At 39.1% G+C, this 27,375-nt stretch overlaps 2 protein-coding genes across 5 annotated transcripts in view; one reads left to right on the plus strand and one right to left on the minus strand.

Moving 5' to 3' along the window:
• Window positions 1–3,416: 3,416 nt before the first annotated feature.
• PDE12 (phosphodiesterase 12) lies at window positions 3,417–8,409 on the minus strand. The gene is made up of 3 exons (XM_081247453.1): window positions 6,999–8,409; window positions 5,948–6,026; window positions 3,417–5,429 (listed from the first exon to the last, which is right to left on the minus strand). The coding sequence occupies exons 1-3, from the start codon at window positions 8,304–8,306 to the stop codon at window positions 4,987–4,989; spliced, it is 1,830 nt and encodes a 609-aa protein (XP_081103579.1). The 5' UTR covers window positions 8,307–8,409; the 3' UTR covers window positions 3,417–4,986.
• Window positions 8,410–8,549: 140 nt separating this feature from the next.
• The window catches only part of DNAH12 (dynein axonemal heavy chain 12), a 213,395-nt gene continuing 194,569 nt past the window's right edge, over window positions 8,550–27,375 (plus strand). For 3 of the 4 annotated variants that reach the window (XM_081247432.1, XM_081247433.1, XM_081247434.1), the window contains exons 1-4: window positions 8,550–9,083; window positions 13,596–13,774; window positions 23,895–23,976; window positions 24,166–24,192. In XM_081247432.1, the coding sequence (XP_081103558.1) occupies window positions 13,605–13,774; window positions 23,895–23,976; window positions 24,166–24,192 (279 nt within the window). In that variant the 5' untranslated portion in view covers window positions 8,550–9,083; window positions 13,596–13,604. Of the gene's footprint in view, window positions 9,084–12,901; window positions 12,931–13,595; window positions 13,775–23,894; window positions 23,977–24,165; window positions 24,193–27,375 lie in introns of those variants that run through there. The other variant, XM_081247431.1, reaches the window with a different exon arrangement.

Genomic DNA, 27,375 nt, shown 5'->3' on the forward strand with positions numbered 1-27,375 from the left:
AGGATCATAGTTAAATTACCATTGTTGTATTAATTTTAAAAAAACTAAACCAAGTAAGTCAAAGATGCTTTCATGAACTCTGAAGATAAAGAGAATCCATATAATCTTACTTTCAAGATATGGCGGCTCTGGGCTTCCCTGGTGGCGCAGTGGTTGAGAGTCCGCCTGCTGATGCAGGGGACACAGGTTCGTGCCCCGGTCCGGGAAGATCCCACATGCCGTGGAGCGGCTGGGCCCGTGAGCCATGGCCGCTGAGGCTGCGCATCCGGAGCCTGTGCTGTGCAACGGGAGAGGCCACAACAGTGAGAGGCGCGCATACTGCAAAATATATATATATATATATGGCAGCTCTTACTACCATTGTTGGAAATGACTGCATTAGGAATCTAAAATTGCCTAATTTTTGCTAAATGGGTTAAATAAAGATTTGCAAGATTGCTTGTTCTTTTTTATTTTTAAAAGAAAACATTAACTTGGCGATTTGGCTTTTTTTTTTTTTTTTTTTTTTGGTGGTACGAGGGCCTGTCACTGTTGTGGCCTCTCCCGTTGCGGAGCACAGGCTCTGGACACGCAGGCTCAGCGGCCATGGCTCACGGGCCCAGCCGCTCCACGGTATGTGGGATCTTCCCGGACTGGGGCACGAACCCGTGTTCCCTGCATTGGCAGGCGGACTCTCAACCACTTCGCCACCAGGGAAGCCCGATTTGGCATGTTTTTACCCCAAGAAATTATTCTTTTTCTTCAGTCCTGGTGGTAGTTTTTGTTTGTTTTTAAATTAAATTGAGAAGTTTCATTTTTTTTTTTTTTTTTTTTTTTTTAATTTATTTATTTTTATTTTTTTTGGCTGTGTTGGGTCTTCGTTTCTGTGCAAGGACTTTCTCTAGTTGTGGCAAGTGGGGGCCACTCTTCATCATGGTGCGCGGGCCTCTCACTGTCGTGGCCTCTCTTGTTGCGGAGCACAGGCTCCAGACGCGCAGGCTCAGTAGTTGTGGCTCACGGGCCCAGTTGCTCCGTGGCATGTGGGATCTTCCCAGACCAGGGCTCGAACCCGTGCCCCCTGCATTGGCAGGCAGATTCTCAACCACTGCGCCACCAGGGAAGCCTGAGAAGTTTCATTTTTTTCCAAGTAGAAGTGAGTAAATGCTTTGGGAAAAAGTATAAATTGAAAGATAATCCCTAGAATGCCTTTCACTGTGTTTTAACGTTCTTTGAAAACCATGCAAACTTATTAATCACTATCACTGTCCTAATTTATTGACATGATCAGTACTCTTATGAAATACTTGACATTATACTCAGTGCTTACTGTTTACACAGATGTTAAACGTAGTGTTGATCAATCAAAAAGAGGTCTCTGTAACCCTCCCGTATTATACAGAACAGTTGATTATACCCACAGATTAAAAAATACTCTGTCAAATAATTGTTAGGTATGTTAACAGAGAAGCTGAAGAGGGATTGTGGTTCCCTTAAAGGCTGACTAGCACCATCAGAGTTGAGCATAGAACCATTTTCTGTTTTCTGTCCCTCTGTTAATAGGCTTTTTTGTTGTCCATAATATTCCCCATTGTCTTTTTTCTCAGATCATTCAGTTGCTTTTCTGTGGTGGTATTTTGTTACATGTTGCTTCCATGGATTCCCCCCTTTACCTATATATTCTTCAATGAAAATAAAACATAAGTGAAATGTTTATCTTAATTTTCCAGAGTATCAGTGTCTCATTTACTGAGACTTCATTTTCATTAGTGTATACACAGAATTATCTCATATGTAGTAATAATTATTTCCAGATATTTACTGGGATCAAACTGCCTTTTTTTTTTTTTTTTTTTTGGCCACGCTGCGCGGCATGTTGGATCTTAGCTCCCCAACCAGGGATCAAACCCGAGTCCCCTACATTGGAAGGATGGAGTCTTAACCACTGGACCAACAGGGAAGGAAGTCCCCAAACTGTCTTTTAAAGTCCATGGGATGTGTAGTGATGTCCTCACTTTAATTTCTGATAATGGTAATCTGTATCCTCAGTCTGGCTAGAGGCTTATCAATTTTATTCATCTTTTCAAAGAACCAGCTTTTGGTTTAGTTGATTTTCTCTATTGATTTCTTACTTTTAATGTCATTGATTTTTTTTTTTTTTTGGCTGCACTGCGTGGCCTGCAGGATCTTAGTTCCCTGACCGGGGATTGAACCTGCCCCCTGCAGTGGAAGCGTGGAGTCCTAACCACTGGACTGCCAGGGAATTCCCACATTTAAATGTTTTTGAATTATGTTTGGAAAACTGGTTGGCTATTAGGAAAGATTTTCCCTCTTGTAGTTGCCATGTGGGTCTTATGATAAACTAGTAGTGCAAACTTTTATCTTTCATTATATATGGGTTTTGGTTTTGTCTCAGCCTAGTTTGTAGGGAATTTCTGCCTGTATTTCATAGCTGGAGAATGTGAGATCTAAAGGTGTCAATTTCCACCAGGGAGATTTTCCCACAGTAGTGTTCTTTGCACTTCTCCCCCTTATGTTGCTCAGAGATCTACCTTTGGACTGAAACCACCACATTTTGATGACTCAAAAATGTCACCAACCAGTAAAATTCTTGAAAATTTGAAACAACTGATTTTAGTTTCTAGAATTTTAAAGAACATCACATAGCCAGAAATGATTTGTTCACTAATGAATTATGAACTACCAGTTTGTAGTGGCAACTGTATAAGAATTCATTTAACAGGATAATATGTTCTGTAATAGTCTTAGTAGTTTGTAATTGATAACGCAAAATTTTCAGAATGTTAATTCCTATAGCAAGAACTTGTAACATCATAAAATGTGGTTCACCAGAGTTGCTACTTTCCATATTTTATAATTAAATGTACTAAAAAAATCTAAAAGTAATAGAAAAATTCAATCACAGAGATGGCTTTAAACACTTAAACATTTCTGAATAACACTTTATTCTAGTTCATATACAAGGACATTTTGGTATGCTATTTATACAGTTGTCTTAGTGTTCCCTACATTTGGACTAATCATACTAACATCTATATGCTAGAGATTTGACCAAAGTATATGCACTTCAAAATAATATTCTATATTCTAATATTCTGAAATGCCTGTGTACAATCTGATCATTGTTTAGTCAGCAAATATCAAATTTAAAGTATCAAGATGTGGAATGTTTGATAAGTGTTTAGAATTTTTCTGACCAGAGTTCCATCTACCTAGCTGTGGTGTTAAATACAGGACCTGTATGTTTTTCTCATGGGCATGAAGATGTCATGTTACACTTTTTTCTTTTATGTTTCTCAACTTTTTTGCTTAAACTTTTTCTCTCAACTTACTATATAGTAAGTCCTGTCAACATGTTTGTTTGAAAGCAAACCAAAACCAAATATTAAAACGGAAAAAAAAATTGCAAAAGAATCAGATTCTGGCTTCAATATATTATTTCTATATTTGTAAACTGATGTTAAAAAATGCTCTCAAGATGCTTTTTAGGAAGGCACAATTTGGTAGCATCAATTTTTCACTTACAGCTTTTTCTAAAGATCCCAAGAAACTGCCACCCTAATTTTTCCGGCACATACTTTTTAAGCACTTCAAGGTTCAATCTGAAGTGCAACTAAAACCCTCTCATTCTCAAAATTACTAAGAGTAAACAATACATTGGATAGTGAGCAGAATATGAAAATACAGGTTACTTTGTCAAAAGATGAAAGTTCTTATGGTATTGGGTTAGAGACTAAATGTGGAACAAAGGCCTTCATGACTGGAAAATCAGAGCTCTTGAAGTGAGCTCTAGCTATCTAAGCTTAGAAGTTAAATGCAGAAAAACGAGAACATTTTAGTTCTTTTGAACAAGAGCACAACAGCTAAAGCATTACAAATACGGTATGGTGATAACTGGGTTAGAAAAACTCAGTTACTACTCTAGGCTAGACTCTAATCAGTAAAACTATACTTTGTAATTTTCAAGAGTTTGGCTTCATATTTAAAATTTTTTTACAGTATGTAAATAATTACATATACAGTGTTCTGTAACTCAAACTATAATGCTCAAGTCTATAAGAAGTTTATTCGAGAGATGCTCAAAAGCCCTACTGCTACTCTTTCTCCTATTTAGAAAAACCAACAATTTTGAAAATACTTGTAGCACAGAAATGCTCCATGGTTCATCCACAACTGCAAGCCCATATCAATAGGCAGTTTCTCGTATCTAATGTATTGTGTTATAGTCTCTAATATCATATGTCAAATACTCTGTTGATTTATGAACATTTTCCATGGGCAAGGGTGTTAAAGACAACAGGATCAAGTTGACGATGTTATTGTTCACTTTAAATACGAAATTAGGCTTGCATACTGAAAGTTAAAATGAGCTGCAAGTAAGAATGGGAATATAAATATGTCCATTTGTACCATACACTAAAAATTAAAATCCTAAAAATAAGAGAATGAAGATACCTTATAACTGAAAAATGAGAAGCAATAGGAACTGGTAATGGTATATTTTAATTTTTTGTTAAAGCTCTGAAGTTGTATTAAATTGCTAACCAAATTGAGGTAGAGGTAGACCCTAATGTTATTCCTTCCATGTGTCACAATAAGCCTCTCACTTTAACTTGTATGCACTTTCCCCCTAATTATATACACATGATTTAATTTGAAATGTGTGTTATGATAGAAAAATTACAGGATCATTCAAATGGTTTTTTACAAAATTCTTAATTACTAGTAAAAAAAAGTATAAAAAGTACCCAATGTTCTTCCTGCTGGTCATAAATATATTTGTTTTTCCTCCAAGTGTAGGAAAAAAAGGGTAGAGAAACTATATTATGCAACCATTATGATAGTCATGTAATGAAGACACTAGAACATAACTCGTATGGTAAGAATATTTTACCTTAGTGCCTAGTTTTCCTCTTTGAAGGTTACACATAGCTTTGATTCATATTAAATTTCCTACTGAAGCAGATTTAAATTCCATCAGACACAAATCTATTTCCATTTTAAATCACATACAAGTGCTAAGTGATCAGAGGGATGGGAAACACTAGGTAAGGCCTGGTGGGTGGTAACTTCTTCATGAGTAGGTAATGGAATCACCTGTTCAACCTCTAAAGCATTTAAGTCAATGAAGATGTAATCCAGACATCCATGAAAGCCACCAACGTAATTTGTGTAAGCAGGTTCACCACAAGCACTTTTCAGTTTGAAGAAATGGGTAAGAGACATGTTGCATCGTTCCTCTTCCCCATTGGAAGTCCAGTCTTCATGATCCTCTGGAATATTGCCACTGATGACAAAGTGATACATTCCTGTTGATGGGGTACTATTAAAGTCCCCACAAAATATAACTGGTATTCTGGGATACAGATCACAAGAGACGTGTCTAATGTGAGCCAAGGCTACTGCCATTTGAATGAGACGAATGTACCCACCTGTGAATATAAAAAACATTAATGTTAAGTACTTTCTAAAGTTGCCTTTAAGTTAAAAAACACAAAAAACTCACAAACCACAGTATCTGGGTGACATTCAAGATACGTATTTGTATGTGTGGGGAGGAACTGGATGAAGGTGGTCAAAAGGTAAAACTTCCAGTTATAAGATTAATGGTATTGGGGATGTAATATACAACACAATGGCTATAGTTAACACTGCTGGGTGGTATATTTGAAAGGTGCTAAGAGAGTAAGCCCCAGAAGTTCTCATCACAAGGAAAAAAACCTTTTGGGGGGTATTTATATGAGGTAATAGATTTTAACTAAACTTATTGTGATAATCATTTTGCAATATGTATAAGTCATTATGCCATACACCTTAAATTGTATAGTGCTGTGTGTCAACTATATCTCAATAAAACTCAAAAAACAGAAAAAGATGTATTCGTGTAAAACAGCTTTACCGACGTTACGTTACCACGTTCAAGCCACTTGAGAAAACCAATAAAACCTACCTTTGGGGTGCCAGTAGAGATGGGTATTAGCAACACATATCTTTTTAGAAGAGTCCTTTGTAGACTGAAGAACAGAAACCTAAAATAAACAGAAAATGCCAAGTTCAGTTGCTATTTCCCAATCTGAATTTTTTTTAAATCTAAAACTATATGATGAACTGACATTTTATTCCATATGCCTCCCTGCTGATGAAGTATGACTGAAATTATGAAACAATTTTAAGTTTTGGAATATAAATGAATGGGATTCAGCGTAACATTTTAGTAACAGTCCAATACACAGAGATAGCATGAATACATTTTAGATGACAACGCTAAGGTTGGAGACCGTGTTTTTATGTGGGTAAGCGTGGGCTTTGGAGTCAGGCAGAAGTAGCTTTGAATACCCACTCTACCATTTACAGCAGTGTGACCTGGAGAGGGACACTTCTTTTTCCTAAACCAGCTTCATCATGAGTAAAAAAGAGACAATATCATCCACCTCAAGGAGGACATTTAATTGTATGGATTCAATTAAATGAGCTTACTCAGAGGTGCATGAGACACAGTAGGTGCTCAAAAAATGGCAGCTGCTCTTACTATGAACAAAACCAACTACCTAAAAACTCTGGACAACGGAGTTTTAGGATAACATCTATAAAATGGGTACAGGAGGATTACTATGAGCCAAAATTAAAATAACAACAGCTAATATTTACGGAGCACTTTGTACAACATGCCAGAGACTTTAAATTCTTTAAAATGTGTCAAAACAGTGTTTGGCAAGTACTAAGAAAATATTAGCTATTAAATTATTGTATTTAGCTAAACACTAAATCATAAGCACTATGAAAAGTTCCTGTTTGTCTTGTTCAAGGCAACCTATAGTGTGCCTGGCGCATTACAGGTACTCGGTAAGTATCTGCTCAATGAAAGGAAGGCTAAATTACGTGCTGAAGATACAAGAGCAAACACCTTTCAGTAAAATCTGGACTGTTTCATCTCTATAAGCACCCCCGGCCCCGGCGCCCCTTCCAGAACGAGTATGTAGAGACTGGCGGAGTTACTCTACCTGAAGTACAGAAGATCTCTGGAGCACCCTCTCCTGCGCTGACGGGTACAAAGCCAGTTTCTCCAGCAGTTCTTTGTGAAGTGGGTCAGACTGCAGGGCTTCATGGAAAGCAATGTCATGCTGGCTAAGGAGGCTGAACTTGGACTTCCGGTAGAAAGTGGCCAGGCCTTCGTGCTGCTTGATTCGAAACACGCCCTCCAGCCCAAAGGCCTCCAGGGCCGGCACCAAGCTGTCTGTAAACACGTTGCGGTCAACTTCCTGCAAACAGATGAGGTCGGCGTTGTAGCCCGTGAGTTCCTTTTGGATAAGGTTCTGGCGGTAGTCGAGTTCCAGGGCGTAAGGGGCACAGTACGGGTACAGGACAGTCCGCGAAAACTCAGTCTGGGCGTATGTGTCGGCCAAGATGTTGTAGGAGACAATGCGGATGAGAGCGTCGTCCGTCACCTTCTTGGTGTACAGATGCCGGTGGTCAAAGGTGCAGGTGCCGGGCCCGGCCTCCACTGGACACACACTTTCCAACTCCCGGCTTGGCCCGAAGCGCTGCCCATTGCCTGGGGTGCAATGAAGTTTGAGCCGTAGCCCGATGTCGGCATTGGACGGGGTGTAGACGCGCTCGTCCACACCCGTCTCAGTCCAACCAGGAGAGGGCGAAGAGGGAGACAACGATGAGGGGCCTCCGCCCTCAGGTTCCGCCGCTCCGGGTTTGGTTTCCTTGTACCAGCGGAAGAGGGAGCCGGCGGGATCCCCAAATTCGACGCCGAGCTTGGGGCACACCGGGAAGCCGGCCATGATGTAGCGCGGCAACTGCAGCTCGGTGAAGGCGGGAGGGTTGCGCTCCACCTTGTACTTGACATCGCCGATCTGCAGCACCGCACCGTCCTGCCAGGCGTCCACATTGAGCACGTCTTCAGCCACTGCCTCCTCCCGGTAGTACAGCTTCACCACGGGTTCGCAGGCTGCAGCCGGCTCGGGCCCAGGCCCCGCACAGGACACGCCGCCGCTTGCGTTTGGCCGGTTCTTCCTGCTCTTCTTGGCGGCGGCCGCCTTCGCGTGGCCTTTGAGGGCATTGGTAGCGATCCGGCTGAGGGCCCGACCCAGCGGCTCGCTCTGGTCACGCTGCATGTTCTTGTGGCTGCCGTCGGCCAGCGCGAACGACAGACTTAGCTTAGGCTCCGAGGGCACACAGCGCACCACAGCGCGCTCCATCGCACCTGCCGTGGTCTCAGTCGCCGCCTCGGCCCGACTGTGCCGCTCCACCGCCGTACGGACCCCACGAAGCGCGGCGCGGGCGCCTGGGAGCCTCCACATGAACCTGGTGGCCCAGAGGCTGACGAGACCTGAGGATGGGCGACCGCTAAGCGTCAGGTAGAAACAGAAGAGCCGCAGCCGCCGGTTCCGGAACCCATTCAGTCCCTCAACTTCCGGCCGGCGAAGAGAGGGCGCACTGTGCTCCCGCCACGCACTTTCGCCAGGCCCGCTCACCAGCTCCTTTTTTCCATAGCCACTCCTGTCTCTAATCCATCCCAGCTTAATTTTTATCTACAACCAGAGTCATAAGGCTGGAAAAATGAAGAAAATATAGAAGTTCCAGAGGGAAATATTAGACTCCATGGTTTTATCGAAAGTGCAGTTAGCGGGCGGAAGCGAAGGCGCGCCCAAGACGGAACTGGCTGGGGTGGTGTCATGGGTTTCGTTTCCCCGGCGGAGGCTGGCGCAGTTCCTGGTTGTTAACCCCGTGCTTTCTGGTGCTGCCTGGGGCTTCCTCGCGCGAGAGCGTAGGGAACTCCACCCGGATTGCCAGCCTGGTTTCGGGTGTGGAAAGTGTTGCTCACTTCTCCACAGCGTTCCCGAGGCTACTCACCCTCTTCCGAGGTGTGGTGGGTTCACCTCAGGCCTAGCCAGCGCCGACGCGCGGAGCAGAGCTTTTGTGGTGGTAACTACGAACGATATATAGTAGCTCCCAGTTAGTGAGCGGTGACTGTGCTAAAAACGTCATTTACGGATGTGAGGACCAGAGACATTAAGTTACCTGCTCAAGACCAAACAGACATTGCTGAATGAATGACAGGAGACTGAGAATAGCCAGTAAGTAAGAGGATATGAGAAATGTAGCTTCTTTGAAAGCCAAATGAACAAAGTTTTCAAGAAACAGATTTTGTGTTGAATATAATTAATACTCTGTGATTAACTGAAGAAAAAACTCTTTAAGATTCAAAGAACAAATTGAGAATTCGCTTCTCTCGACAAGTGATATGTTTGTATGTACTTTCCCGTCTCCTACAACTAGAATGTTTATTTATTGGGTATCTAATAATAAGCCATACCCTTTCCCCTGGCTTACAATGAGGAAAATAAGCCTTTTCTAAAAGAAGGATGAATTTTGCAGTCATTTGAAATGTATAGTCCTGTCCTCCCCTCTCCCCACGCAGCAAGCATTTGACAAGGTAACTGGATGCCTGGTGGTATGTATGTAATCTAGGGTAAAAGTCATTACACTGTATCAGTTGACTTAAGAAAATAAGTCTCAGTACTCCAGTTCATAGTATCATAGTACCCACATTGGCAAGTATAAATTTTGAAATGGCATTTTTCTTCATGCATCTTGGCAGAACTCAATCTTAAATAAGCTGAAAGATAAAAGCCCTATTAGAAAATGTGGGAATTCCCTGGCGGTCCAGTGGTTACACTTCGAGGCTTTCATTGCTGAGGCCCAGAGTTCAGTCCCTGGTCTGGGAAATAAGATCCTGCAACCCGCTCCGGGAGGCTTAAAAAAAAAAAAATCCTATTAGAAAATGCCTTTCCTTCAAGCAAGCTGATCTAATTTAACTTTGTAGCACTGTAGCAGTCTTAATCCGAGTTTGAGACACATGCCTTGAAGTGTCATACTTTCTTTTAGGTTTTTTTTTTATATTTTAATTTTTTCAAAGAGTAAAAACATATTCGTAGTGAAAAAAAGGTAATCTTCCCGCCTCTGACTCCTATGTATGCACAAACATTTATGAATTTATACCCTTCCCCCCACTTTTTTGCACAAATAGGAATGTAGTATATCCATGGTTCAGTACCTTCCTCTTTTCATTATATTATCTTTTGTCAGTTCTTTCAGGAGAAAGTATCTGCAGGTGTTCTGAAAGTGTCACAACTTCCCAAAGAAACTAACACAACAATGTAAAGCAATTATACTCCAATAAAGATGTTTAAAAAAGAGATACCATTAAGAAAATGAAAAGGCAAGCTACAGGCCAAAAGAATATATTTGCAAATTATCTGATAAAGGATTTGTATCCAGAATGTAAAGAACTCTTACCCCTTAATGATAGAAAGGGAAATATTCCAATTTAAAAATGGATAAAAGATCTAAATAGACATTTCATCAAAAAAGAAGCTATGTTAATGGATAATAAGCACATGAAAAGATATTCAACATATTTGCGTTTAGGGAAATGCAAATTAAAACCACAATGAGATACCACTATATGCCCATTCAAATACCTCAAATAAAAAAGATAGACAATACCAAGTGTTGGCAAGGATGTGGAGAAATTGGAATGCTTATATTTTTCTGGTAGAAATGTAGAATGTTTCAGCCACTTTGGAAAACAGTTTGACAGTTTCTTAAAAGATCAAACATACACTTATCATTTATCCCAGCAATTCCTACCAATGAGAAATGAAAATGTATGTTCATCCAAAGATTTGCACCCAAATGTTCATGGAAGGATTATTCATAATATCCCCGAACTGAAAGCAATCCAAATGTCCATCAGCTTGTGAATGAATAAACCAAATATGATATATCCATATAATGGAAGACTATCCATCAGTAAAAAGGAATGAACTTCTGTCACATACTACATATAGATGAACCTCAAACACATTATTAAGTGAAAGAAGCCAGACACAAAAGACTACATAATACATGATTCCATTCATACGAAATTTTCAGAAGTTGTAAACCTATAGAGACCAAAAGCAAATCAGTGGTTGCCTAGGACTGGAGGTGAGAGTGAGGATTGACTGTATATGAGGTCAAGGGAACTTTTTGCAGTGATGGAAATTTTTTAGAACTGGATCTTGGTAATGGTTGCACAACTGTATAAATTTACTGAAAAACCCAGTGAATTGTATACTTTAAAATGGTGAATTCTATAGTATGTAAATTATACCTATTAAAAGCTGTTTGAAAAATGATGTACATTGTATTAGTTAGGATCTAATGAGGGAAGCAGAACCAATAGATTATATATATACCCTATATGTATCCATTGTTTGTATGTTTATATATAGGGTTTCTTACAGGGAACTGGCTTATGTAACTGTGGGGGCTCATGAAGCAAGTCCACAATCTTTAGGGGCAGGCTGTCAGGAAGGAAAGAGCCAGAGAGGGGAGAGCACCTGTACACCTACCTGCTGTTTGGAGTCTAACTCAGGGCATGTCTAAAACTTTTAAAAAGGACTTCTGCTGATTGAGTGAGGCCCACACAGATAATCTCCCTAGATTAACATCAATTTACAGGGGACTTGAATTACATCTGGAAAATCTCTTCACAGCAGCCCTAGATTAGTGTTTGAGTAACTGGGAGAAGGTGAGTGCATGATATAATACTGTCCTCCGTTCAATTCTGTAGTTTAGCCTAACCAAATTGACATGTCAAAAAACCATCACAGAAAGACAAATATCATATGATATTGCTTATATGTGGAATCTGAAAAAATAATACAAATGAATTTATTAACAAAACAGAAATTGACTCACAGACATAGAAAACAAACTTGTGGTTACCAAAGGGGAAAGGTGGGGGGAGGGATAAATTAGTAGTTTGTGATTAAAATATACACACTACTATATAAAAAATAGATAACAAATAAGGACCTACTGTATAGCATGGGAAACTATACTCAATATCTTGTAATAACCCATAATGGAAAAGTATCTTAAAGAAGAATATATATATATATAAAATTTTTTTAAAAGACATTGTGACAAAAAAATCACATACAAGTGTTTTGTTTTCCACAGAAAGATAGTTTGTTTTTACAAGCTAGGAGGAATTTCAATTTGTTCATTCACTGACTCAAATGATATTTTTAGAGGAACAACTGTTTGCCAGACACAATAGTGTAAGCTGTACTCTCATTAAAAAAAAATTCTTTACGTGCTGATTGGCACATAGAAGATGCTCAAATATTGTTGAATGAATATGCCATTAATACACCACCAGGATTTATTTATCTACCAATTTTATTTATGCACATGGTATTTGTGTAGGCTATTATCATTTAGATGGAGTATCCATTGTGCAGCCTCAAATAGCAAAGTTTCACATTTCTCTCTTCATGCATACTCAAAAAATTTACACAGCTTAATCTTCTCTGCCAAAAATTTTCTGAAAGAAGTGCTGTCTAAACAAATACTGAATAGAGAAACAAGATAAATGAAAATCTTGATTAGTTATAATATTTACAGGGAAGTCGCTATGGGGACACTTGAAGACTTGATCCTCCTTGAGAGTGTTTATATAAATCTATTTTCCAACGGATCCAAATTTCCAGTCTTGCAGTTTTCCACAATTTGAAGATCCTGTTTCCGTGCCCTTTCTAAGGGAAGAGGGTTAGGTAAAAAAGTCTCATTCACTGACCCTCCATTTACTCGAGTAATGAATTATTGTTGTGACAGGTAATCCTTATCTGTGGCAGCTCAGCAACTGCCTCTCCAGGCAACATTTGCCCAGTCTCCAGTTGCGACCGCGACAGTTTCTATGGCAACAACTTTGTTTCTATGCGGCAGGTGACTGCCCAGCTCGGCAGGACCCCGTAGGGTGTTCCGGAGGTTTCAACCTTTGTTTTCTCTCTTCCTTTCACCATTGGAGAAGTTCGTTGAACGTTCCCCTCTTATCTGAGCAGCCGGGAAGTAGTGAAAACAATCAGAGAGGTACTTTCTTGTCCTCAGCTTTTCTCTTCACCTTTCTCCCAGGGCAGGAGATTTTGAACTGGGCGCCGGCAGAAACTGTCTTTTTCAAGGCAGGAATCTCCAAATTGTGTGGGCATCTGCAGCAAATGCAGTTGATATCACAGTTAATTATTCAGCATTTATATGACATTTTAGATTTCTTACGCACTTAGTATGCCTATTTTTGTTTGATCATAGTATGGCTTTCTAGGAAGGTAGCAAAACTAAGATACAATAGTGATGTTTAAAAATATTAATGATGTTAAAGTATCAGCTTTTTGGGGAGAGGGATTATACCTCAACAACTGGATTTTGTTGTTGTGATTTGCTTCTTAGGGAAAATTTGAACTCAAAATTTTAGAACTGTACAGGTATTTGGAGAGCATCTAATCCAGTTCCTTAATTTCAGCCATGAGGAAACTGAAGCCCTCACTCACCGGGAAGTGACTGGCTTCATTTCTTCATAGCAATGAATGGTAGAGCTCTAACAGGAATCCCTGCCCATTTATCTCAACTGCCATCCTTGGGAAAAAGATATAAAGAGGCCTAGAATTTTTGATATTGATATGTAATGAATATATCGAGGCTAGCTTTTACAATAATGGCTTTACAGACTTTTTCTCCTCAGAGTATATTTTAATCTTTAGGGGACCAAGATGTCAGATACAAACAAAACTGCCATTGCAGCAGAAAAAAAGGCTCTGAACTTGAAGTTACCTCCCATTGTTCGTCCCCCAGAAGACATAGGTGTTGATGCACCAGCACAAAGTAAGCTGCTGAGTTACAGAAGATCCAAGGAGCAGCAGAAGACAATTAATCAGTTAGTGTAAGTAGCATATTAGTAAATAATCCTTGTTTGGAATTTGAGTGAAATAATTAGTGTTTGTATTCTCATAAAAAGTTTAACTATTCAGGTTGTTCATGGTCAAAATATCTTCAAATTCAAGTAGGAAAACAACTGAAAAAGTAATTGTAATGATAGTAAATGTTATATAGTGCTTACAGCGTTTATTCTAAGCATTGTTTTTATTGTTTTACCTATACTTCTCACAACAACCCTATACGATAGGTACTATTGTTATTTCTGTATATAGATGAGTAAACTGAGGTGCAGAGAAGTTAAGTAACTTGCCGAAGGTCTCACAGCTTGAGTTTAGGCCCTGACAGTCTGGTCATAGAGTTCACATACTTTGAACACCACGCTATTCCTCCTTGTGATATATTATAACCATACTGGTCCCTGAAAGTAAAACCAAGTAACTGGGCCGCTACAAATAGCCTTGCACTGGAGCAAATACTTAATAAAATACCTTGAAACTACTTGTACTTAAAATTTTTTCTATACAAAAGAAAATACAGTCTAACATCCTACCCTTTCCCCTCCAATTTAGTGGAAATTAAAACTAATTTAGGTACCAGCTCCCAAAGGCACTGATGAGGATGGTTCAGTCAATTCAGCAGTTACTGAGAATTTCCTAGGTACCTGACTCTGCTGGGCTGTGGGGATAAATAAGAAGCAAAAGACATTGAGCTTATCTGTACAGTTTGCACGTAACACTGAACTACAAAACAGGGAATTTCTCTCTGGTGGATTTCTGCTTCTCTTTCTGCATTCTCTTTCCCTCTTTGGTCTGCCTCCTTTATACATATTTTTGCAACTGATTAAGTTTTACTCTCTGTTACATTGTTGATCATATTGTTGATGATCATATTGTTGCTAGTTAAAATAATTTAAGTTTTTGCTGATTTTACTTTCCTTATAATTAAACAGGTCTGTTAATCATATAACTTCTTTAAATTTACATTATTATTAGTCTGTCAATCTTCTAATCATATTTAAATCCAAACTTATAATGGCAGTATATGTATTGTTAGATACCCTTTACCCCTTTAATTTCTAAGACTCTAATCAATGTTTCAGTAGATTTAGAGAATAGAAAAAGGGGTTCCTTAGGAGTTACATATTGTTCTTGCTCCAAAACCTTTCATAATCTCAGAATGTTGAACTACTTGCAGTTCCATATTTTTACATATAGTGAAAAATAAATTTCACAAGTGCTCCCTGCAGTTTCCTTCACTGTAAAGTCTGTCTGAATACTTATACAATTTATTCAAGGCTTAGTTTATGAATCACCTCCTCTGGAAAGCTGTCTTTTAATCCCCTTTGTGCAGCTTTAACCCTGTCTACATATTCTCTTACATCTATTTAACAGATATTAAATATCTACTGTTATCCAGACACTGCTTGTTACTAGAAAGACCACAGAGAACACAACAGAAAGGACTTTAGTCTTTCAGAAGCTTATATTCTGGTGGGAGGAGGCAGATCGTAAACACATTAAAAAAAAAAGTTAACCCTTTAGATGGTGATAGATACTATGAAGAAATAAAACAGTGGGATAGAGAGTGACAGGGAAGATGTTTCTAGGAACATTGCAGGAAAGTCCCGTGGAGATGATATATAGAGATCGAAAGAATAAGAAGCTTGTCATTTAAATAAACATGAGAACACCACTGTAGCAAAGGGGATAGCAAGCACGAAAGCCCTGAAATATGAATGCTTTCAGTGTGTTCTAGGAATTGACAAAGGTCAATGTCACTAGAGTATCAGGGACCTGGGGAAGAGTATTATCAGGTGAGGTCTGTGGATAGAGAGTTCCAGGAGTAAGGTGGGATGTAAGGAGTCCTGGGCAGAACTAAGCCCTCTGCTGGGACCAGTTCCTTGGAACACTTGGCTGAGCAAAGATCGAAAATTGTTTTGTAGCTTTCCAGATTCCCATGAATGAGCCACTTCTTCCTTGGCCACTACCTCCCTCTTGATTCAGACCAGCCTTTCTCTCCTTCACTGTATGTAGTCTCTTACACAGTCCTTTGAAATTATCCAATTTTGTTTATTTATCTGTTTTTGATTGTTAGCACAGAAAGCAAAAACATGGAGTGAAAACGCCAGCTCTTACATTCTTCTCAGCTCTTTTTATTTATATCAGTAGGAGAAAACACACTCCAGGAAATTATTGCTCTATTAAAGGGTGACATTTATATATAAAGAGCTCAAGGAAGTTAGGCATATTTATGTTGGGATCATTACAGTGCAAGGTAGCTAGTGCCAACTAGCATACCAAAGTATAAGGCAAACTCCTTCAAAGTATTGATCACTGAGAGCTAGGCTGCTCACAGAGAAAATGATGGATGAAGGGGAGTCTGGCCTGGGCCTTGATAATTAACAAAGAAAAGAGGAAGGAGGGTATTCCAGGCACATTTTCTATTCCATGTGAGAAAGCCTTAGGAATTTTGTTTTTAATAGATCTTTATTGGAGTATAATTGCTTCACAATACTGTGTTAGTTTCTGTTGCACAAGAAAGCAAATCAGCCATATGCATAGGTATGTCCCCATATCCCCTTCCTCTTGAGCCTCCCTCCCATGCTCCCTATCGCACCCCTCTAGGTCATCGCAAAGCACCTAGCCGATCTCCCTGTGCTATTTTCCACCAGCCAACTATTTTACATTCGGTAGTATATGTACATCAATGCTACTCTTATTTAGTCCCAGCTTCGCCCTCCCACCCCATGTCCTCAAGTCCATTTTCTATGTCTATCTCTTTATTCCTGCCCTGCAACTAGGTTCATCAATACCTTTTTTTTTTTTAGATTCCATATATATCTGTTAGCATATGGTATTTGTTTTTCTCTTCCTGACTTACTTCACTTTGTATGACAGACTCTAGGTCCATCCACCCCATTACAAATAACTCAATTTCGTTTCTTTTTATGGCGGAGTAATATTCCATTGTATATATGTGCCACATCTTCTTTATCCATTCATCTGATGATGGACACTTAGGTTGTTTCCATCTCCGGGCTATTGTAAATAGGGCTGCTATGAACATTTTGGTACATGTCTCTTTTTGAATTATGGTCTTCTCAGGGTATATGCCCAGTAGTGGGATTGCTGGGTCATATGGTAGTTCTATTTGTAGATTTTTAAGGAACCTCCATACCGTTCTCCATAGTGGCTGTACCAATTCACATTCCCACCAGCAGTGCAAGAGTGTTCCCTTTTCTCCACACCCTCTCCAGCATTTATTGTCTCTAGATTTCTTGATGATGGCCATTCTGACTGGTGTGAGATGATATCTCATTGTAGTTTTGATTTGCATTTCTCTAATGATTAATGATGTTGAGCATTCTTTCATGTGTTTGTTGGCAGTCTGTATATCTTCTTTGGAGAAATGCCTATTTAAGTCTTCTGCCCATTTTTGGATTGGGTTGGTTGTTTTTTTGTTATTGAGCTGCATGAGCTGCTTATAAATTTTGGAGATTAATCCTTTGTCAGTTGCTTCATTTGCAAATATTTTTTCCCATTCTGAGGGTTGCCTTTTGGTCTTGTTTATGGTTTCCTTTGCTGTGCAAAAGCTTTGAAGTTTCATTAGGTCCCATTTGTTTATCTTTGTTTTTATTTCCATTTCTCTAGGAGGTGGGTCCAAAAGGATCTTGCTGTGATTTATGTCATAGAGTGTTCTGCCTATGTTTTCCTCTAAGAGTTTGATAGTTTCTGGCCTTACATTTAGGTCTTTAATCCATTTTGAGCTTATTTTTGTGTATGGTGTTAGGGAATGATCTAATCTCATACTTTTACATGTCCCTGTCCAGTTTTCCCAGCACCACTTATTGAAGAGGCTGTCCTTTCTCCACTGTACATTCCTGCCTCCTTTATCAAAGATAAGTTGACCATATGTGTGTGGGTTTATCTCTGGGCTTTCTATCCTGTTCCATTGATCTATCTTTCTGTTTTTGTGCCAGTACCACACTGTCTTGATCACTGTAGCTTTGTAGTATAGTCTGAAGTCAGGGAGCCTGATTCCTCCAGCTCCGTTTTTCGTTCTCAAGATTGCTTTGGCTATTCGGGGTCTTTTGTTTTTCCAAACAAATTTTGAAATTTTTTGTTCTAGTTCTGTGAAAAATGCCAGTGGTAGTTTGATAGGGATTGCATTGAATCTGTAGATTGCTTTGGGCAGTAGAGTCATTTTCACAATATTGATTCTTCCAATCCAAGAACATGGTACATCTCTCCATCTATTTGTATCATCTTTAATTTCTTTCATCAGTGTCTTATAATTTTCTGCATACAGGCCTTTTGTCTCCTTAGGTAAGTTTATTCCTAGATATTTTATTCTTTTTGTTGCAGTGGTAAATGGGAGTGTTTTCTTGATTTCATTTTCAGATTTTTCATCATTAGTGTACAGGAATCCCAGAGATTTCTGTGCATTAATTTTGTATCCTGCTACTTTACCAAATTCATTGATTAGCTCTAGTAGTTTTCTGTTAGCATCTTTAGGATTCTCTATGTATAGTATCATGTCATCTGCAAACAGTGACAGCTTTACTTCTTCTTTTCCGATTTGGATTCCTTTTATTTCCTTTTCTTCTCTGATTGCTGTGGCTAAAACTTCCAAAACTAGGTTGAATAAGAGTGGTGAGAGTGGGCAGCCTTGTCTTGTCCCTGATCTTAGTGGAAATGGTTTCAGTTTTTCACCATTGAGGACAATGTTGGCTGTGGGTTTGTCATATATGGCCTTTATTATGTTGAGGAAAGTTCCCTCTGTGCCTACTGTCTGGAGGGTTTTTATCATAAATGGGTGTTGAATTTTGTCGAAAGCTTTCTCTGCATCTATTGAGATGATCATATGGTTTTTCTCCTTCAGTTTGTTAATATGGTGTATCACATTGATTGATTTGTGTATATTGAAGAATCCTTGCATTCCTGGAATAAACCCCACTTGATCATGGTGTATGATCCTTTTAATGTGCTGTTGGATTCTGTTTGCTAGTATTTTGTTGAGGATTTTTGCATCTATGTTGATCGGTATTATTGGCCTGTAGTTTTCTTTCTTTGTGACATCCTTGTCTGGTTTTGGTATCAAGGTGATGGTGGCCTCGTAGAATGAGTTTGGGAGTGTTCCTTCCTCTGACATTGTTTGGAAGAGTTTGAGAAGGATGGGTGTTAGCTCTTCTCTAAATGTTTTTCTCCAATTCTGAGGGTTGTCTTTTGGTCTTGTTGATGGTTTCCTTTGCTGTGCAAAAGCTTTTAAGACCCACTTCTTTATTTTTGTTTTTATTTCTGTTACTCTAGAAGGTGGGTCTAAAAAGATCTTGCTGGGGCTTCCCTGGTGGCGCAGTGGTTGAGAGTCCGCCTGCCAATGCAGGGGACACGGGTTTGTAACCCAGTCCAGGAAGATCCCACATACCACGGAGCTGGGCCCGTGAGCCACGGCCGCTGAGCCTGCGCATCAGAGCCTGTGCTTCACAGCGGGAGAGGCCACAACAGTGAGAGGCCCGCATACCACACACAAAAAAAATCTTCCTGTGGTTTATGTCAAAGAGTGTTTTTCCTATATTTTCCTCTAAGAGTTTTATAGTGTCTGGTCTTATTAAGTCTTTAATCCATTTGGAGTTTATTTTTGTGTATGGTGTTAGGGAGTATTCTAATTTCATTCCTTTACATGTAGCTGTCCAGTTTTCCCAGGACCACTTATTGAAGAGGCTGTCTTTTCTCCATTGTATGTTCTTGCGTGCTTTGTCATAAATTAGGTGCCCATATGTGCATGGGTTTATCTCTGGGCATTCTATCTTGTACCATTGACCTATATTTCTGTTTTGTGCTAGTACCATAGTGTCTTGATTACTGTAGCTTTGTGGTATAGTTAGAATTCAGGGAGCCTGATTCCTCCAACTCCATTTTTCTTTCTCAAGATTGCTTTGGCTGTTTGGGGTCTTTTGTGTTTCCATACAAAATGTAAAATGTTTTGTTCTACTTCTGTGAAGAATGCCATTGGTAGTTTGATAGGGATTGCATTGAATCTATAGATTGCTTTGGGTAGTATAGTCATTTTCACAATGTTGATTCTTCCAATCCAAGAACATGGTATATTCTCCATCTATTTATGTCATCTTTGATTTTTTTCATCAGTGTTTTATAGTTTTCTGAGTACAAGTCTTTTGCCACCTTAGGCAGGTTTATTCCTAGGTTTTTTATTCTTTTTGTTGCAGTGGTAAATGGGAGTGTTTCCTTATTTTCTCTTCCTGATTTTTCGTTGTTGGTGTATAGGAATGCCAGAGATTTCTGTGACTTAATTTTGAATACTGCAACCTTACCAAATTCATTGATTAGTTGTAGTAGTTTTCTGATGGCATCTTTAGGATTATCTATGTATAGTATCACATCATCAGCAAACAGTGACAGTTTTACTTTTTCTTTTCCAATTTGGATTCCCTTTGTTTCTTTTTCTTCTTTGATTGCTGTGGCTAGGATTTCCAAAGCTATGTTGAAGAGAGTGGCGATAGTGGACATCCTTGTCTTGTTCCTGATCTTAGGGGAAATGCTTTCAGTTTTTCACCATTGAGTATGATGCTCTCTGTGGGTTTGTCATATATGGCCTTTATTATGTTGAGGTAGGTTCCCCCATGCCCGTTTTCTGCAGAATTTTTATCATAAATGGGTGTTGAAAGCTTTTTCTGCATCTATTGAGATGATCATACGGTTTTTATTCCTTTATTTGTTAATGTGGTGTATCACATTGACTTATTTGCGTATATTGAAAAATCCTTGCATCCCTGGGATAAATCCCACTTGATCATGGTGTATGATCCTTTTAATGTGTTATTGGATTCTGTTTGATAGTATTTTGTTCAGGATTTTTGCATCTATGTTCATCAGTGATATTGGTCTTTAATCTTTTTTTTGATATCTTCTTCTGGTTTTGGTATTAGGGTGATGGTGGCTTTGTAGAACGAATCTGGGAGTGTTTCTCCCTCTGCAATTTTTTAGAAGAGTTTGAGAAGGATCAGTATTAGCTCTTCTCTAAATGTTTGATAGAATTTGCCTGTGAAGCCATCTGGTCCTGGACTTTTGTTTGTTGGAATATTTTTTTTTTTTTTTTTTTTTTTTTTTTTTTTTTTTTTTGCTGTACGCGGGCCTCTCACTGCTGTGGCCTCTCCCGTTGCGGAGCACAGGCTCCGGACACACAGGCTCCGCGGCCATGGCTCGCGGGCCCAGCCGCTGCGCGGCATGTGGGATCTTCCGGGATAGGGGCACGAACCCGTGTCCCCTGCATCGGCAGGCGGACTCTCAACCACTGCGCCACCAGGGAAGCCCTGTTGGAATATTTTTAATTATGGTTTCAATTTCATTACTTGTGATATATCTGTTTATATTTTCTAATTTTTCCTGGTCAGTCTTGGAAAATGGTACCTTTCCAAGAGTTTGTCCATTTCTTCATGGTAGTCCATTTTATTGGCATATAGTTTTTCATAGTAGTGTCTTATAATCCTTTGTATTTCTGCAGTGTCAGTTGTGATTTCTCCTGTTTCATTTCCAATTTTATTGATTTGCGTCCTCTACCTTTTTTTCTTGATGAGTTTGGCTAAGGGTTTATTAATTTTATTTATCTTCTCAAAGAACCAGCTTTTAGTTTTATTGATGTTTGCTATTGTTTTCTTCATTTCTATTTCATTTATTTCTGCTCTGATCTTTAAGATGTCTTTTCTTCTACTGACTTTGGGTTTTCTTTGTTCTTCTTTCTCTAGTTGTTTTAAGTGTAGGGTTAGATTGTTTATTTGAGATTTTTCTTGTTTCCTGAGGTGAGATTATATTGCTATAAACTTCCCTCTTAAAACTGCTTTTGCTACGTCCCATAGGTTTTGTGTCATCATGTTTTCATTTTGATTTAGTCAGGCTTAGTAAGGCACAACAGGGAAATGAGGCTACTCATAAAAGCTAATTCAGTCTTAGTCTCTTTTAATAAATGAAGAATGTCTAGAATGTGGGAGAGAAAATTTTCACCCTCCATTGGTCAAGCAACATCTGGAATTCTGGGGTCACACTGTAAGAGGGATGTTGCTAAACTATTATAGCTACCAAGGAGAGTGAGGAATTTTGAAACTATCTAATTTGAAAGGAACAGATTTGCTTAACAGGGAGGAGTTTAGACAGGCCTGGTTCATATCCCATCTCTACAGCTTATTAATGTGAATTTGGCAAGTCAAGTAACTTTACTTACCCTCATCTTCCTATCTGTAAGATGGGGATAATATTATAATAATGGTTACCTCTTAGGATTTCTGTGAGAGTTAAATGAGATCCATGCATATAAAGATCTTAAGCCAATTCCTAGAACATCATAAACTCACCATAAATGGTAACTTTTATTGACAGGAATGGTCAAAGGAACTGGATAGGTATTACTAAGTTTTGGAAGGGTAACAAAGAAGAGGAATATGACTTTTTTATATAGCTCCAGAGAATAGAATTTAAAAGGATACAACTCAAGAAATTTATTTCTAAGAATATGAGCTAGCTGACAATAAACTGAGCTACCTCAGAAAGTGATGAGTGTCATCTCCCCTCACCCATCCTGGGGTACAACTTGAAATTTTTGAGAGTATTCATGCATTAAGTAAAGTACTGAACTAGATATGGAGAATCTTTTCCAAATCCACTATTCTGATCATTCATTCTACAGATGTTTATTGACCTTGATGGACACTATCTAAGTGCTATGGATAGAGCAGTGAGCAAAACAGACATGATCTTTGTCTTTATGGCATTTACTAGTTTATGCTTTTATGGTTCTGGTGGCCATCCTTTCCTTCAAATTCCTTTTAGTTCTCCTTTTGCCTCTGACCATGTCTCCTTTGCCTCCTTCAGTTGTTCTTCCTCATCCCTGTCACGCTTGGCATCCTTCAATCTTCTTTCTTAAGTCTCTTTTCTTTCCCTTGTATACTTTCTGCTTTGGCCGTCTCTTCTAGTGTATTCAGCCTTTACAAACTGGTAGATTTGTCTTCCTAAAAATTTTCTCATGCTTAAAAACTCTTAGTGACTCCCCATTGTCTACTAATAAAAAAGCTTGCTATTTGAGACCCTTAGCTAGATATTCCAGTCCACTTCTCCAAACTTATCTCCATCTGGTTCCATAACTTCTGGGCAGATTGGACAACTCCTTATTTTCAATTTTTGCCTTTGATTGTTCCCTTGTCTTCCTGTTTCTTAGGGTCTTTATCTTTTCAGATCCATCTGCCCAGGAAAGCCACATCTCCAACTGAGATCCTCTTCTTCATTTCAAGCTTATTGCAAATGCTAACTTGTTCACATAACCCTCAAAGATACCTTCAGGTGGAAGTGAACTTGTCCCTCCTTTGAACCATCAGGGTCCCATACTTTTTATATGGCACTCTGATCTTATCTTCCTACCCTTTCAGTTTATAAATTCCTTGAAACTTGTTGCTGCCATGTTTTAATAAAACCTAGTAGGGTATCTTGCAGAATATAAACATTCAGTAAGTATTTGGTGACAGATGAACAGATTATATGATGATATAATTTTATTTAAAGAAGAAATTATATTTTATGGATGATAAATTCCTACATTCACAACTGTTTATTGAGCACCTACTATGTACCAGGTACTATTCTGAGCATTGGGATAAGGCAATGAATAAAACGGTCTACAACATATAGTATGTCAAATGGTGGTAAGTACTATGAAACAAGATAAGTGAGGATAAAAGGGATGGACAGTGAAGGAAGTGCTACTTAATATAAGGGGTAAGGGAAGTCTTCTCTGACATTGTAGCATTTGAACAGAGATAACACATACATAAGGGCCCACATGCATCAGGATTAACTTAAAAATTGTCATGTTATAATTGAACATTATTGATTATTAATTTTAGTCTCCTTTTATATTATGTATGAATAATTTGAATATTAGGACTCATTGATAATGGCAATTGAGATTTATTTCTTACAGAAAATTCAGTAAGATAAAGAACTCTCGAATATCTCTTCTTCAAGTATAGTTGAAAAAAATGTTCAAATTGTAATGTTTTAATAATATATCTTAATGTTATATTCAAGAGAGTCATACATTTTTCTAACTATAAATTTCAGAATTGAAGGAGCCAAAAGAAATTTAGACAGAACATTGGATAAAAGAACACCTTCATCACCAGAGCCAGATTATCCTCCAACTGTAGGTTTATATTTTCTCTTTAAAAAGTATATCTTTATACTATTTTAAATCAGTCTCAATGTAACTAGTATTTTTTAAAGAATAATACATATATTTAAAACTATTTATATTCTTGATTTAAAATTTTTTTAATTACTTTAAAAACTTTCTTCTTGATTTAATTATGTCTTGTTTGTTTGCTTTTGACAGATGACCAGTGAAATTAAAAAGAAAGGAGTGAGTTCAGTTTTTTATATTTCTTGCTTTTGAAAATGTTCAAACAAATTGTTACAGAGTAGCTCCTTCTAAGACCACCTGCTAAATTCCATCCTAGAGAAGAAAGAAATTTAGAAACAGATTATTTTCTCTGCCAAAGGAACAAGCGTGCCATGATGACAACACAGGTTTTTTTTATTTATTTATTTATTTTTGGCTGCATTGGGTCTTCACTGCTGCACATGGGCTTTATCTAGTTGCAGAGAGCAGGGGCTACTCTTTGTTGCAGTGCGTGGCTTCTTATTGTGGTGGCTTCTCTTGTTGCAGAGCTTGGGCTCTAGGCACACAGGCTTCAGTAGTTGTGGCACACAGGCTCCGTAGTTGTGGCTCGCAGGCTCTAGAGCGCAGGCTCAGTAGTAGTGGCGCATGGGCTTAGTTGCTCCGCGGCATGTAGGATCTTCCTGGACCAGGGCTCGAACCCGTGTCCCCTGCATTAGCAGGTGGATTCTTAACCACTGAGCCACCAGGGAAGACCTGACAAAACAGTTTTTAAGAGTTACATTTTTGTTGCTATTCATTATTTGAGGATTAATTGTAAACATTTGTGTTTTTATTCCAAAGAACTGAAAAAAATATTCAAAGTGGTAGTTATAAAGGAAAATGCATCTCCCTTTTCATTGTCTTGATGTTGATATAATGATGACTGCTTATTTTGAATCCATTGTGTGCTACCCACATGCTAGATGATAGAGATTAAAAAAAAAGAAGGACACTGACTGCATGGGTGACAACATGAGACTGTGATGTGATTGTTGGAAAGATGAAAACATGTAAAATTTCCTTAACAGCAAAGGATATGGAAAGTTATGGAGCTGGTTACACAAAAGAAGAATTTATGCAGCATGTTACCACATGGGGGTACAGGCTTTCCAGAGCTCTTGAATTTCCCTATCGGGATAGGGAGCTAAGGATACCTTCCTACTGACTGCGGATCTTTGGAAGAACCTCATTTTAGCTAATCCAAGGTTTTTGTCTTTTTATTTTTATTTTTAAATTTTTTATTATTTATTTATTTATTTATTTATTTATTTTGCGGTACGCGGGCCTTTCACTGCTGTGGCCTCTCCCATTGCGGAGCACAGGCTCCGGACATGCAGGCTCAGTGGCCATGGCTCACGGGCCCAGCTGCTCTGTGGCATGTGGGATACTCCCGGACCAGGGCATGAACTCATGTCCCCCGCATCAGCAGGTGGACTCTCAACCACTGCACCACCAGGGAAGCCCTTTTGTCTTTTTAAAATACTCCTCCTCCTCCTCCTCCCTCTGCCTCCCAACTTTTCCAGAGACTTTGGCTGTGGATTTGCCTCGTTACTAGATGTAAGAACTGATATAAAACAACTCCAAAACATTTATAAATATTTAATGTGAGGCTGGGTGAACTGCAAGATATTTTTATGTGTATTTGTTTAGCATCCTCATTCTTGCCCCATAGTTTTTGCCTTTAGTGTCTTACAATCTAAAATAGGTAGCTGGGTATGAAACAGTAATTCACTCTTAAACCCATTGCCCTGGCAATCTGGCTTCTAGGAACTCCACCACTTCATCATTAATGTCACCAATGACCACTAGTTGCCAAACCCAAAGGATATTTTTTCAATATTTCTCTCACTAGACCCTCAACTGACTTTTAAAAACTTTTTACTTTTAAATAATTGAAAACATGTATCAGTAGAACAGAATAGATGACTCAGAAATAGACACACTCAGATACAGCCAACTGATTTTTTTTTTTGCGGTACGCGGGCCTCTCACTGTTGTGGCCTCTCCCGTTGTGGAGCACAGGCTCCAGACGCGCAGGCTCAGCAGCCATGGCTCACGGGCCCAGCCGCTCCATGGCATGTGGCATCTTCCCAGACCGGGGCACGAACCCGTGTCCCCTGCATCGGCAGGCGGACTCCCAACCGCTGCGCCACCAGGGAAGCCCCAGCCAACTGATCTTTGACAAAGGTGCAAAAATCAGTTCCATGGAAAAAGGATAATCTTTTCAACAAATGTGGTGGAGCATTAGGACAACCATAAAATAACAAAAGAAATAAACAACAAAACCCCCAAACGTCAGCCTGAACTTTGCATCTTGTACAAAAATTAACTAAAAATTGATCATAGATTTAAATGGAAAACAAAACTATTTAGAAACTTTTAGAAGAAAATCTAGGACTTGGCCAAGAATTCTTAGACGTGACATCAAAAGCACAATCCATATTAAGGACCTAAATGTAAGATTGGAAACCATAAAACTCCTAGAAGATAACATAGGCAGAATACTTTTTGACATAAATTGTAGGAATATTTTTTTTTTGGATCGGTCTCCTAAGGCAAAGAAAGCAAAAATAAACCAATGGGACCTAATTAAACTTGAAAGCTTTTGCACAGCAAAACCATCCACAAAATGAAAAGACAACCTACTGAATGAGAGAAAATATTTGCAAATCATATGACTGATAAAGGGTTAGTATCCAAGGTATATAAACAGCTCATACAACTAACTTAATGTCAAAAAAACAAACAACCCAATTAAAAAATGGGCAGAAGACCTGAATAGACATTTGTCCAAAGAAGATATACAGATGACTAACAAGCACATGAAAAGATGCTCAACATTCATTTATCATTCATTCATCAGAGAAATGCAAACAAAAACCACAATGAGATATCACCTCACACCTGTCAAAATGGCTACCATCAAAAAGACCACAGAGGCAGCCACTCCCATGGGCAAATGCCCAGGGGCTGCTCCTGCCCTGCGCTCCCTCCCTCTGCCTTTCACTTCCCAGCTCCCAAGATCTTGGAAGCTTTGAAGCTCAGCAAAGAAGGGAAATCCATTGAGAACAGTCTGTGAAGTGTCAAGCAATATCCAGGTATTACCTGCACTCTGCCGGTCCCCTGCCTAAACCCAGAATTCTTCCACCGAGTGAATGGTCCTGGGTCCCACATTGGCATTGCTCATTTGGTTGATGAAGACATATTGACAGAGTTGTTGTTGCCATGTGGCTGACAGGGTCTTGGTGCTCTGGTTGGCTGTCAGGCCTGTGCCTCTGAGGTGGGAGAGCTGAGTTCAGGACATTGGTCCACCAGAGACCTCCTGGCTCCACGTAATATCGAATGGTGAAAGCTCTCCGAGTGATCTCCATCTAAACGCTAAGA

This window comes from Mesoplodon bidens, assembly GCF_964165515.1.
Source record: "Mesoplodon bidens genome assembly, chromosome: 10".
Taxonomy (NCBI): domain Eukaryota; kingdom Metazoa; phylum Chordata; class Mammalia; order Artiodactyla; family Ziphiidae; genus Mesoplodon; species Mesoplodon bidens.

Coding starts and splice junctions, on each gene's coding strand:
- PDE12 (XM_081247453.1), bottom strand. CDS start 8,306: ATGTGGAGGCTCCCAGGCGCCCGCGCCGCGCTTCGTGGGGTCCGTACG. Junction 6,027..6,998: donor AGAGATCTTCTGTACTTCAG/GTAGAGTAACTC, acceptor TGTTTATTTTAG/GTTTCTGTTCTTCAGTCTAC. Junction 5,430..5,947: donor TCTCTACTGGCACCCCAAAG/GTAGGTTTTATT, acceptor TTATATTCACAG/GTGGGTACATTCGTCTCATT.